The sequence below is a fragment of the Xiphophorus hellerii genome, chromosome 18, assembly GCF_003331165.1.
Source record: "Xiphophorus hellerii strain 12219 chromosome 18, Xiphophorus_hellerii-4.1, whole genome shotgun sequence".
Lineage (NCBI taxonomy): Eukaryota > Metazoa > Chordata > Actinopteri > Cyprinodontiformes > Poeciliidae > Xiphophorus > Xiphophorus hellerii.
In genome coordinates this window covers 24,795,424-24,809,104 of record NC_045689.1, presented here as the reverse complement: position 1 = coordinate 24,809,104, position 13,681 = coordinate 24,795,424, and the positions used below count along the sequence as shown (strand labels likewise).

Here is a 13,681-nt window from a genome sequence, read left to right as displayed (position 1 = left end):
GAGCTGGTTCCGGTTTGGTTGTTTAGAGACACCTGTGGAAAGCCAGTGAGGTTAGTTCCTCTGAGCTGCTGAGGAGGAACCAGATGGTGATGGTGATCACATCGCTCTCACCATCAGCATTAAAAAAAATAAATAAATAAAAGAAAATCAGTTACATCTCAGAAAACACCACAAAGACTGTTATGAAAGTATAAAAACAATTTAAGGTGATATAATCTAATAATTTACTGGCGCAAGAGTGAGGGTTTCACAGGAGGAGGGCGGGGTCAGGGTCGGCTGGGGCGGGCGGTGCTTTCGGTCGCCCATGCCCCCTTCTGCCCTCTCCGCTCGCTGCGGGGGGAAGAAGCGTGAACTTGAACGCTACTGCCTGCTTTCCACCCGCTCAGCGCCAGTCCAGGCGGAGGCCAGCCAGCTTAGTCTCGTCTTATCAGTTCGTCCCCGCCGGTGGACTGTCGGTCAGCTTATCGGAGCCGGAGCAGCTGGACGGACGGGCTGGGAGGGGGGGGTTCTGCTTTTCAGGGGGTTTGGGACCCAGAAAGGTGCCCGGCAAGGCGACGCGATGTCCAGGCGCAAACTTGGGAGCCGACCGCAGCACCTGAGTGCGATTCAAGGTAAGCCAGGAGGGGAAGAGTGTCTTCTTTTTTTCTTTCTTTCCTTTAAATATATTTTTCGTAAAAAAAAACTAATCAATATCCAGCTTGTGTTTTGCTGTGGTTCAAACTTACGCGCTTATTTGTATCCAATTGCTAATAAGCAATATTAAAAGGATAATTGGTTCGCTGGCAATTCTCAGACACGAGGGTCACATCCTGAAAGTGAGTTTTGTGTTTAATTTGCCGCCGGTGAAGCGCAGTTTGAGCGTGTGGCGTTGGAGTTTAAAGGGACATGTTTGAAGAAGCGCTCGTTTTTAATGTCCGCGTTGTTTGTCCTGGTGAGTGTCGGTGTTGTTGCTGCAGCAGTTCCCACAGAGGAAGGACCGGTTTATTGGCTCTGCTCAGAGGCTACAGGTCCGAACAAGATTATTAATCAAAACAGTTTTCAGTAAAGGTTGGTCTCTTTAAATAATAATAGTAATAATAATAATAATATATTTAAGAAACAGACACACGCATACACCGGCTTCTCAAAACAAGTTATCGTGACGTTTTTAATTAAAAACCCAATTGAAATAAAAAGCAAAACAACAACAAAAAGTGACTTATTTCAAATTATTATTACTTTTAAAAGCGCAGGGAGGAAATGAAGATGGGGAGCTGAGAATAATTTGTTTTTTACAGTTCTCTACTGGAGACCAGTGGTGCGTGTCTGCTGTGACCACAGGCCCTGACTCAACCCTGTATGGTGTGTGTGTGTGTGTGTGTGTGTGTGCGCGCGGGCGGGCACGCACGAGTGCGGGCACGCGCGTGTAACCGCGCCTTGCAAGTCTGCACAAACAGCGCGGGCCTGAAACAGGAAAGGTGACATTTTTGAGTAACAACTGCTGAGATCCGACTTCAGAGTGTACTGTCTGTACCTGTCCTGTACGGACAGGCTGCCCGGCCTGGGCAGGTGGATTCAGGTGTGCCCATGACCGGTGTTGAGCAACAGACTCCTGACCCCCTCCTCCCCCTCCCACACACACACACACTCCTTCCTCCCTCCTCCTCCTCCTCCTCTCTCTCTCTCTACCTGAGCTGTGTGAGTTTACTCAAGCTCTTCAGGGGTTTGGTTGAAGCTTTGTCCACAAGCACTCTGTGGTTGTATTTAAAGCGGAGGACCACATTAGATTTGTCAACTTGTTACCCTCCTCCCTCAGTACTTGGTGTGAACACAGGAAAAAGAAAGAAAAAAGACGTGGCCACTCTCTTATCTCAGACACCTTCAGTCACTTTTTTCTCTCTCTTTTATTGCAATCCACTTCCTGTTGAGAAACTCCCGCTGCATGTGGCTGGTAAGGCAACATTTTCTGTTGAGTGAAAGGTGAACGCCTCAGTCGTGATCATCCACTTACTACTTCTTCTTCTTCTTCTTCTTCTAGTTCAGTCATTCCTCTACCAGAGGGCGAGTCATTTTAATTAACAGGGGGTTTGTGGACCGTTGGGCTCTCTTGTGCTGCACCCAGCCGGAACGAGCACAGATCTGTAACTGGTTTTGAAGGAAGTGGTCAGCGTTGGCTGAGCAGATTGGCCTCGTTGAGCTTACAAGTGAAACTAGCACTTTCAATCAGCAGGCCTGTTTGTTTGTTCCATTGAGGTCAGCTCTGCTCTGTCTGTAATTTAGAGGAGCGCACCAAACGTAGCTGTGTGCAGCACTTAAGACCTAACTTCATTTAGATGTTAATTGATACGCCCGGCTTTGCAGTGGATGAGACTTCAAACGACGAAAGTGAAGGGTTTTATGTTTACATGCTTCTAAGGGGAAAGATTTGCAGTCTGCAGTCCTGAAAATGCACCGATCTCGACTTTTTTGGGGCCAATTATCATCCCTCTGTCAGTGTCTCGATAGACGGAGTGGTTCAAAAGGTGTTTTATGTTACATGCTGCTTGTGGGTCGATGCGTTTACAGACCAAAAGTGATGGGAGTTTGTGTTTTTGATACGTTTTTTATTTTAATAACCTGCTAATCAGAGCCAATCAGGAAATGGTGTGATTCAGATAAATTGGGTTTGGGGGGTTGTTATGTTTCTAATAAAATAATAAAAGCAGGAGAACATGTTTTCATCCTGTCAAAATGCAGAATATTGTCATTGTTTTGAGATTTGATGAACCAGAGTTGGAGGCTGATGTTTTCGGATGTCTGGATTGGTCTGTTCAGCGTAGGGGGAAAACAAAACGAGTCGAATTTTAAAAGCTTGAGTTTGTTTTTATTGCATTCGAAAGTTTAAGCATAATCAAGTAACGTTACGTACTCTGCTTAAGAGAAGTATTCGCATCCCAACACAAATAGTGCACAGTTGTGAAGAGGAAGAAAAATTACGCTTGTTTTTTGGAAACAGAAATTCATCGTGTGGATTTCTTTAATCATTTCGTCTCGGTATAAATCCAGCTGATCGATGAAAGCCTCAGAGGTTTGTTGGAGGAAACAGGATCACAAAGGTGGTCAGTGAGAGCCACATGGAGAGATTTAAAGCAGATTTAGGTTGTGGAACAAGATTCATAGTTCTGAAAATCTCACTGAACACCGTTCGACGCATCACCTCAAAACCGAGACGTGGCCGTCCACACAAGCAGCCTGGAGGCTCTGGGTAACTCTGGAGGAGCTGCAGAGCTCCAGACATCTGGAAATACTGCCAGGAGGAAGAGTGAGTCCAGTCGAAGGACCGAAAACATGTGGAAGAAACTACTTTGGGCAAATAAGACAACATTTTGTGACTTGCATGCAAAAGTATGTGTGTCGGAGAAGAAGAAACCTCCCCTGGTGTGGAACATGGTAGTGGCAGCACCATGCTGTGGGGATGTTTGTCCTCAGGAGGGACAGGGAAGCTGGTCAGAGTTGATGGGAATATGAATGGAGAGACTGCTTAAAGTTGGAAATCTGATGTTTGAGTTTGAGTGAGTTTTTATTTTATTTTTTACAAAGTGAGCAGAAATTTAATTCTTATGTGCTTAAAGCTGGTAAAGACGTAACATAGAACACCTGCATATAAATATAAATACAAGAAGCAATTTTCCTTTCACTTATCAATTGTGCAAATTCTGCTTTTTCATCAAATGAGGCTGTCTTTGAGGTATGAATACTTTTGTAGGCCTCTAGCAGTTCAAATTCAAATTCTTCTGCTCCTTATTTTTCTGCCCAGATGTCTGTGATATGGAGGAAGCTGCCGACCCGCCAGGCGACCACCACCTTCCTCCTCCTCCTCTTCCACAGGTCCGAGCCCCAGAGGATGACCTCCTGACCTGTGGGCAGTGCAGCCAGGCCTTCCCCCTGGCCCACATCCTGGCCTTCATCCAGCACAAGCAGGGCGGCTGCGTCTCACGGAGCCCAGGCTCCGGGGCCACTCCCCCGTCACCCGCCGGTCAAGCCGGGCGCCAGCGGGTCGCCGGCGTCGAGCCGCAGCCCGGCTTCATCGAGCTCCGGAGAGGGGCTTCCAGGGGCCGGTCCTGGGGGGACGAGTCCGGCCTGAGCGTGAAGGCGGACCTCAGCAAATCAGGTGAGACCCCACAGCAAGGTGGCGGGTTGCTAACGACTGAGTTTGTGTTTTTTTTTTTCCAGTCATTCTTTTATTCAGTTAACAACCGCTCCTCCTCCCGCTCGAGCCCAGCTCATTAACTAGCGGTTGCCATTAGCGCACCCGCGTGAGTTAGTGACACTCGGGCTAATTGCGTGGAAAGGATAGGCCTCAGGAACATTCAGAGGGCACCGAGGGTCCCCCAGGGCCCCGCGCCGAGCACCTGGGCTCCTTCCCATCTCCCTGGCTGTTGGCCTCTGAGGCGGAGTGGCCAGGTAAACATGTCTCTTCCTGCCTGTCATCCACGACGCTCCTCCTTGGCCAGCGGAGTGGCTCTAACGGCCCCGCTGGCCGCCATGACACCGTAATGGAGGACATTGCGTCAGCTCCTCAGCTGTCTCCCACTGATCAGCCCCGGGCTGATCCACCTGAGCTCCTGGGAGCCTCCTCCTCCTCCTCCTCCTCCTCCTCCTCTTTCTTCTTCCGCCTGTTTTCAAAAGAACGATCCCATCTTGTCTCTCTTCTTGCTCTGCCTGTGTGTGATATGTCGGCAGCCGCTCTGTTTTTGTCCCCCCTAAACGCTGCTTTTCTACGCTTCTCCAGCGTCTTTTAGCGAAGACGAAGCAAACATGTGCGGCCGAATATAAAGTCATGGTGGGGTAGATCAGAAATCCCTGAATCCTCGTTAAAATCCATCTGAAGAATTTTACGTAGCAACATGAAAACAAGGTACCACTTTACAAAAAGGCTCCCCTTACAGATTGTTAATAAACAGTTCATAGATTCATCTGTAATCAGTTCATATACCGTTAATAACTGTTTATTTTGGTCTAAGTAAGGGTAAAAAGGAGACTTTATGCTAAAAAATTATGTTTAGAAATGCTTATTGTGCTTCAAATTCAGTCTGAAATGTTTAGTATAACAACTCTAGATAAAATATTTAGGTGAACAGATTTGACTCACCATTTGGCAAAAACCGCTAGATTTTGTTGCCTTGTCTGTCTTATTTAATGGATTATAAACAGTAATTAATGACTTATAAAGATGCTAGAGATGAATTAATTACATATCCATGAACTACTTATTAGCTTTATGGTAAAGTGGTACCAAGAAAGGTATAAGAGTTGATGGATTTCCTGGCAAAGGTCAGAGGTGTCAGGTTGCGAAATGAACGTTTGCGTCTCGGTACTGAGCGCCCCATCGCTCTTTTTCTTTTTTTAAAACGCTCGCCACACGTTGGCAGTTCCTTCCTTTGTGTCAACGTTCAAGAGGACGCATGCATGCATGCAGCGTTTCCGTTTGTCCACACGTTCACCTCGCTGCGAGTGGGTTTGCAGCGATGTGTAGCCCAGCAGACCCAGCGGGACAACGGTGAGGGAGCGGAGGGCGGTCAAAAAAAAAAAAAAAAAAAAAGAGGAAAAAGAGCATGACAGGTTGTGCATAATGCAGGAGATAAGTTTGGATTAAATTTTTATCCATGTTGGCTCAGAGTTTGACATTTTATGTTTGTACCCTGAGCTAAAACGCCGGGTGTGCGGAGTGACCACGTCGGAGAGGTTTGACTCCTGAAATGACTGCAAGTGAAAGAGCAAAACAAAAAAAAAAAAACGACAAACGGCAGCTCTCTGTTCATTCAGAGCCTGATGGAGGAGAAAACAGGGGGATGGATTACTGAGCAGCCGCGTGCATCTGTCTCATTCCTTTTTATTTATTCTCCTTGTTTGTTTTTTTTCTTTTTGCGCCTTCCCATTTCTTCCCCCGCATCTTCAGCACTCTTTCACTTTGCCCTCTTTCAATCCTCCTCCTCCTCCTCCTCTTCTTCATCTTCCCCCCTCTCTCTTTTTTTTTCCTCTTTCCTCCGCCTCCCCAGGGAGAAGAGATTCTGCCTGCTGCTCGTTAGTGCTCCCAGCCAATCTGCATTTTTAATTAGTAGTTATTGCTTCTGCTTAATATTCAAGTGCTACCCTGGGCCAAATGGGAATCCTTACAAAAAGAGGAGGAGTGAGCGGAGGAAAGCGAAACCGGCCGGGTATTGTGTTTCTCTCCAGGACCCCGAGACAAAAGCCCCCCCCACCACCACCACCCCTTCTTCCTCACCCTCACCCTTAGGGAAAGATTTGGTGGGTTTTTTAGGGGGAGTCGAGGTTGGAGGATGGGTCTAGAGTACAATTCGAAGGGGTGACACATTTTCCTGGTGTCTTTTGCCCCCCTCCGTGCCACATTACAATCTTTTTTATCTCATTCTCTCTTTATCTCCCGAGCCCTGACCTACCTATCTCTCTGTTTATCTTCCCTCCTCTCGCTCTTCACCCTATTTTTTTTTCTCTCTCTCTCTCTTTAAGGAGTATCTCAACTTCTCCTGGCTTTCTCCTCAGGCTAGGTTAAAGGACACAAACACCGCAGCTCCTCTCATCTCCAGACAGAGGGAGGGCGACGAGGGGGGGGAAAAAAAAGAAAACGAAACAGTTGCTCTCTTTTTCATCTTCAATCTCCTCCCCTCCTCCCTCCAATCCTCCAATAAAATACAGAAGGATTTGACTTGAGGAAACATGAAAGAGGCTTATACCCGAGTCTGCTTTGAACCTCTCCAAAGAAAAAGTGTTTAAGAAAGAAAGAAAAAAACAGTTTTCCCTTCAATTTGGGGATCTTCTCGCCAGTTCTGATTTATGCAGAAAGGCCTCATTTGTCAAGCAGGCTGAGTCAGAGTCCGATTTGCATAAAGCGTTCGTTTTCTGCATTCTGCTAATTAGCAATTTGCAGCTTAATTGGCGCGTAGCTCTCAGTTAGGAGACAAAGCTATATAAAAATATCTCCAGATGTACTTTGTTTCACTTCTCCTTCCCTCGTCCAGGTGAGGTTCTTCATCGCCACGGTCTTCCCCCGGCTCTCCGAGATCAGGCTTCGCCGTCGTCCTCGTTCTCATGCACAGCTTTCATCAATTAAAAATGGCTAAGATAAATATTTCAATGTGCCTAAAAGTGGTTGTTTGTAGCGATGAAACCACCAAAGTAATTCTCAACTCTTCCGTCTCACCTTAGGTTGAGTTTCAGATATGAGGAGTTTGTTGCATTGCCATGACATGTTGTTGTTTTTTTCCATTTTTTTTGCAACCTTTCTGAATCTACGCTAATCAAGCCATCTGGTCTGAAAAGCGGAGCCCATATTTAGTTTCCTCCTCTTGGCCAGATGGGGGCGATTTCTCTTGATGTTAAAGAAGAAAATTAGCAAAAGACTTAAACATTTTTAATCATGTTGCATTTAATATTTTCTTAAAAGTTACAGAATTTTGAGCGTTTGAATGAGTTTGATGCTGAGAAACAGTCAGTCTTTATGTTTGCAGCTCTTTTCATGCACAACAAGCCCAACTTGGAGTGTTTCAGATAAAATAAAAACAATAGAAAATGGAGAATTAATCACATTTTTAGAATCAGGAAATCATTTAACCAGAAGCCGACATGAAGTAGGTTAAAGATCTTAAAAAGCAACGCATCATGCCCCAGGCTAAAGAAATAAATAGACGTTTATTAGTTCAGGTGATTTCTAAGACTTTGTGACGCCATTGAACCCCACAAATGGTTATTATTGATAAATGGAGAAAACATGCAACAGTGGCGCATCTTCCCAGGAACGGCTCTCCCACTGAAATTACTCCAAGAGGTCAGACTTTGAGTCAGTATTAAATGATACACTAGGTAAAGTTTCAAGCTGAAATCACTGAGAAAAAATGATGCCCAAGACTTGTAGGAAATTATTCTGTGGACTGCCGAGACAAAAGTGAGACGTTGTGCATCAATAGATTTGGTTTAAAACTAAAACAGTATTTCAGAAAAACTGTGTTAGTCTCACTGAAACATGGTCGGGTTGCTCTGATTCTTCAGGTCCTGAACGATTTGCTTGATTGAAACCCTGAGTTTGGCTCACCAGGACAGCGATAAAAAAGCAAACCTGCAGGTCCGCCTCTGAATGACTGAGATAACGAATGTTTTTGAAGGCCTAGTTAAAGTCCAGTTGAAATGCTGTGGCACGACCATGACAGGACGTTAAGACTCAAACGAGCTTTTTACTTACTCTGATATGAAATCTCTAAAGGGTGTAAATACTTTTTTACAATGAGATTTGCTATCCACAGTGACCCTTAAACTTTCAGATTATGCATGTTCTGTGACTTTTGTTTGTGTAAAGGAGTTTCTGTGTCAAATTTTATATATTTAAAATGGATGATTTATTTGGATGAAACATTTTTTAATTCAGTTCAGAATGCGTCATAATTTTTGTTCATGAATAACACTGCTTGTAATGTTTTTGTTGACCAAATTAGGCTGAAGGGAAACAAACCGTTTAGGAAAACGAAACATGATGCTCGTCTGTATTGTAGTGAAGGAGCAACTACAGTAATTCACTCTCTTAGAAATTAACTGCTCAGTTTACAGTTCTGTAAAGTTGCTCCCAAGTGGACATTAATCTTTAATTTTCTTTCCCAGGTGGAACTCAAATGTTTCAATAAACATTTTACTGTATCATCCATCCACTAATTCGGGGTTTCTCTCTCCTCGCAGGATGTGAAGAGCCCGCCTTTTTCACTTGCTTTCAGTGTGACGGCGTGTTTTACTCAGCGTGGGCGCTCCTCCAACACGCCCAGCACACGCACTCCTTCAGCATCTACCAGGAGGATGAGGACGATGACGCCTACATGGGAGGAAGAGAGGGTCTGAAAGAGAACAAGTCCGCAGCAGCCGTTCTGGACCCGCGCCACCTGAGCCAGGCTCTCGCCTCCGCCTTCCAGCCCACCGCCCAGCGGCGCTCGCGTCAGAACCAAGCCGCCTCGGTTAGCCTGCAGGCCATGAACTTCTCCGTGCGACTCCGGGAACTCGCTGAGGGGAACAACACAAGCCTCAGCTCCCCCATGGCGCCCGTGTTGTCTCCGTCCTCGTCTCCGCCGGCAGCGTCGACGTTTCCTCGGTCTGGCGCCCTGCAGGCCGATTTTCACTGCGAGCTGTGCGACCAGAACTTCCACTCGCTGCGCGCCCTGTCTGCCCACCGCCGGACTCACGCCTGCGACAGGCCCTATCACTGTGGGGTGTGTGGGCAGGCCTTCGCTCAGAGCGGGCAGCTCGCTCGCCACATCAGGGGCCACCACCGGGAGGCTGCAGGCGGAGGAAGTGGGTGCGAGTCGGTGGAGGCGGTTCTGATGGAGGAGGATATTGGGAGGCAGGGGGCCCGGGGAAGGCTTCAGGGGCCAGGGATGATGGGAAAAGAGCTGGATCTGACCCTCCCCAAGCACCCGGCCGTAGCGTCAGGCCTAATGCTGTTGAACTCCCATCTCAGACCACCGGACAGGGAGCTACTGAGGCTGTACCCAAACCACAGAGCCGGAGGCGAGGAGGCGGCGGAGGGGCAGGGGGAGCCGCAGCCCGCATCGCCCTGCGCCAGCCCCTCCGAAGGCTCCCTAGAGAGCGGAGAGACGGGAGGAAGCGGGGAGAGCGGCATCGCCAGTGGCAACTGCACGCCCAAACGCCCGGAAATGGGCGAGAGAGCGCGGGGGGTTGGAGAGTGGGAGAACGAACAAGGAGAACTCGTCGAGAGGGAGAAGGAGTGGGCCTCCGGCGTGCAAGAGTGGCAGAGAGACTTTGAGCGGCGAAGCTCTGCAGGAGCCGCCATCGCCGGGGCGAACGCCAGCTCCACTCCAGGTCCCACTGGGAAGAAGAAGAAAGACGAGGCCTGCGAGTACTGTGGTAAGCAGTTCAGAAATAGCAGCAACCTGACAGTGCACCGCCGAAGCCACACGGGTGAGCGGCCATACCGCTGCGGCCTCTGCAACTACGCCTGCGCCCAGAGCTCCAAGCTGACTCGCCACATGAAGACCCACGGTGCCCAGGGGGCCAAGGCCTCCTTCCTATGCCAGCTGTGCGCAGTGCCCTTCACTGTGTACGCCACCCTGGAGAAACACCTGAAGAAAGTCCACGGCTTGAGCCACGCCAACGTCGGGGCGTACGCGCAGGCCAGCGCCGCGGATACCTTGGCCGCTTTGAGAGCGGGAGAGGAAGCGGGAGTCGGGGTGGTGAAGATGGAGGAGGATGAGGCGGGTCTGGAGAGCAAGGCGCAGGGTTACGCAGACAGAGACATGGAGGTGGAAGAAGGTAGAGGGAGTCCAGCAGCAGTGGAGGATCTCCCGCATGAAAGCATTGCTGAGGCGGGCCTAGCTTTGGGTTCTGCTCACTGAATCAAGTTAAAGTCGCGAAGACGCCGCATGACTGTCAGCAGCAGGTCGCAACAACTGCCGAGGCCCGCAGTTGTTCATAATCGACTGCAAAGCTGCTGGCTGAAACTAAGTGCCTACAGTTCTTCAGACCACAGAGAAAAACAAGTCCGTGACATTCAGCGGGGAGATTACCATACCTCGTGAACAGGAAGTGCACTGCCGCAGTCCACACCAACACAGGAAACTGATCACCATGCTGCAGCACAAAAATGCAAGAGCGTTTCACGTCTGTAGCGACCCACTGGACAAATGGAGACGCACCAACCCAATCAGAAGAGATTATACTGTGTAAAAAAAATTTAAAAGCAATATAATGCTATTGAGCACTGATGAGTGTAGAGAGGTCAGATCGTGCTGTTCTCTGTGGAGAAGACCTTTTAAAGACTTTGGAGTCGCCGCAGGGCTGAAATGAATCCAAACACTGTCTGCCTGTAGTCTGTCACACACCTTTTAAAGGCGCTTGCTTGTCACAACACTTGTCACTTAATGTTTACAAGTCCCATGGGGCCGAGCGAGGCTGTGCTCCTGACTTTGTGAATAGATGCTGCAGTGGATGTAAAAAAAAGGAAAAAAAGTTTACACACCCTTGTCGAAACGCCAAGTTTCTGTGACCTAGAAATGATGAGACCGTGACGAATCATTTCTAAACACAAATGGATCCGAGTGTTTCAGCTGAGAACGTGTTGCAGGGAGAACTGCAAAAACGAAAAACAGGCCCGATAGCCTGTTTACATAAATTTGTACACCCCTAATTAAAAGTTTGAAGCACTTTTTGATTCAGTTTCAACATTCAGCCGGAATTATTTGACATCTCATTTCCACAGCTCTGAACGCTCCCCAGATTACTTTAGCTCTGAACTTTGACTAAGCCGTTACTCGAGGTTTCTGTTCTTCTGGTGGAATCGTTTTAGTGGACTCTTGACTCGTGAATGATAAAACCCATCTTCACCTTTGTAGCAAACACCTGACAAAAAGTGACAGGTATCCATAGAAGATGAGTAACCCCAGAGCATGATGGTGCCACCACCATGTCTCTCCATGGTGATGCTGTTGTTTTGGTGCCAAATCTACAGTTTGGATTCAGGACCCAAATGTTTCATTATGGTCCCATCACACTTTCTCACACGCAGATTTGGGTCAGAGCTGGATGTTTGTAGAGAAAAAATGTCTTTCGTCCAGACATGAAGAGAAAACATGAGGCTATTGTCCCAGTCAGTTCAGAGGTTTCTGGGGTTCAGAGAAGGCCACCTTCTCTATCAGACTCCACTAGCTTATTTCCAGTCAAAAATAATTACCGTAAACATAATTGTTTTCACCAATCGTCGTGAATAGTTTTGGATGGATTCCAGCTTGTTTTTGTGCCCTTCTCCTGACTGATGCATTTGTACAATCAGATCCTTCGTAACAATATCTGCAAACCGCGACTTCAGCTGAAGGGTGTCATAAAACTCCTGCTTGACCAGCTGAGCTTCATTTACAGTTGATCTCTATAATTAGTGTCAGGTGTGACTGAATTAAAAGGTGCTTCACGCTAATGCATCCAGTTTATTGCAGCTTATGTATCATACATTTTCACTTGATCTCAGTTGTATATTTTCTGGTAAGAAAATAATGATCATTTTTAGAGTCTTAAAAACTTGGTATTTCACCAGGATGTGTGGACGACGTTTTTTTTATTTTTATTTTTTAATCTCCACTGCACATGGAATCTTTTTTGTCTTTGCTTTTCTAATTTTTATAAATGTGAATACAGAGACTTTAAAGTCTCATCTGCTGATGTTTTGTAAGATTAGTTTCTATGCATAAAAAAAAAAAGCCAGCAATTTTTACATACATATGAAACGGGTGTGTATCATTTCCCCCTCTGTACTGTTGTGATGGTAATTTCTCTCTTTTCTTGTTTACATTGGTGAAAGTGCCGGGCGGCCGCGTGGAACTCGTGCATGTTTCGTAGCCGTTTGCGTAATTTCTGTTGTCCGTCTTTGAATTCTTCCTAATTTATGGCTGCTGCATGTTGGCGGGTCGCTTGTTGTTTCGCCGCCGGGGAACGTGAGCCCGCCAAGCGAGCTCTGAGGGGCGCGAGGGTGTGGAAATTAGCATCAATGGTCACAATCAACATGTTGAGCTTGTGTTTATTATTTGTGACCACTTTTAAATCCAAGTTGATCTAAAAAAATAATAAAATATTTAAAAATCTGCTTATTTTGACAGCAAAACCTCAATGAATTTGTCTACTTTTTTCCGTCAATCTCTTGACCTCTGAATACATTCAGGTCATTAAAAATGTTTGTGCATTTTGTTTGAATGATCGCAGTGTAACTGTTCAGGGATGATGATGTTGTATATATTTTCTTGCTGTTCTTGTTGTGGATACCCGCCTGCTCCTGTTACATGTTACTCACTTTCCCCCAGCATGGCTGACTCCTTTATTTTTATGCCCAAAAGTGACTGTTTGTGTAAAAGGATGTAATTTTGTTATTACCTTCACGAGAAAACCTCAATAAAGAATTGAGGTTAAATATATTCTCTTGTTGGGTCTCTTGTTTATTTATTTATTCACATATTTTGTAGTTATTTGTTGAACTGCTACTCCTTAATCTTTCCACAGTTCGTTACATCTGCAGACTTTAGTATTTTAACTGTGTAATCGTAACTAGAAGTAAAAGAAGTGTTCAAGAATTAAAAATGTCAAAAGTGAGATGTGTTAGTAATCACACCATCTGAACCAGCATCTGAACCATCAATTTACCTTCTCAGTTGAGTTTGGGTGTAGACTTTGACTAGGACATTCAAGCACATGACTATGTTGCGATCTAAACCTTTCTATTGTAGCGCTGGATTTATGTTTTGAACCTCTGTTCCAGTCTCAAATCTTTAGCAGGATTTCTTCGAACATTGTCTTGTGTTTATCTCCATCCATCTTTTTATACTCTTAACGAGTTTCCATGTCCTCGATGAAGGGAAGCATCCCCACAGCCTGATGCTGCCACTACCATGTTTCACACACAGTCCTAATAGACAGACTTGACTGTCCTCAACATACATTTTGCATACAAACAAAATGTATGCATTGAAGTTTGGCCTCATTGGACCAGAGAAAATTCTTTTGCCGGTTTGCCATGTCCTTTTCGTGACTTGTGCAAACTGCAAATGGGTCCTATCTTTGCTTTCTTTCACAAATGACTTTCCTATCAAACTGAAATTTACCCCAAATAACCGATTCTCCAACTTGAGCTGTTCATGCAGCTCTTTCAGTTACCACAGGCCTCCTGGCT

At 46.3% G+C, this 13,681-nt stretch overlaps 1 protein-coding gene across 1 annotated transcript; it reads left to right on the top strand.

Annotated features, from left to right (window-relative positions):
* The first annotated feature begins 289 nt into the window (after window positions 1-289).
* Window positions 290-12,929, top strand: znf296 (zinc finger protein 296). The gene is made up of 3 exons (XM_032545841.1): window positions 290-611; window positions 3,776-4,129; window positions 8,704-12,929. The coding sequence occupies exons 1-3, from the start codon at window positions 305-307 to the stop codon at window positions 10,365-10,367; spliced, it is 2,325 nt and encodes a 774-aa protein (XP_032401732.1). The 5' UTR covers window positions 290-304; the 3' UTR covers window positions 10,368-12,929.
* The last annotated feature ends 752 nt before the right edge of the window (window positions 12,930-13,681 follow it).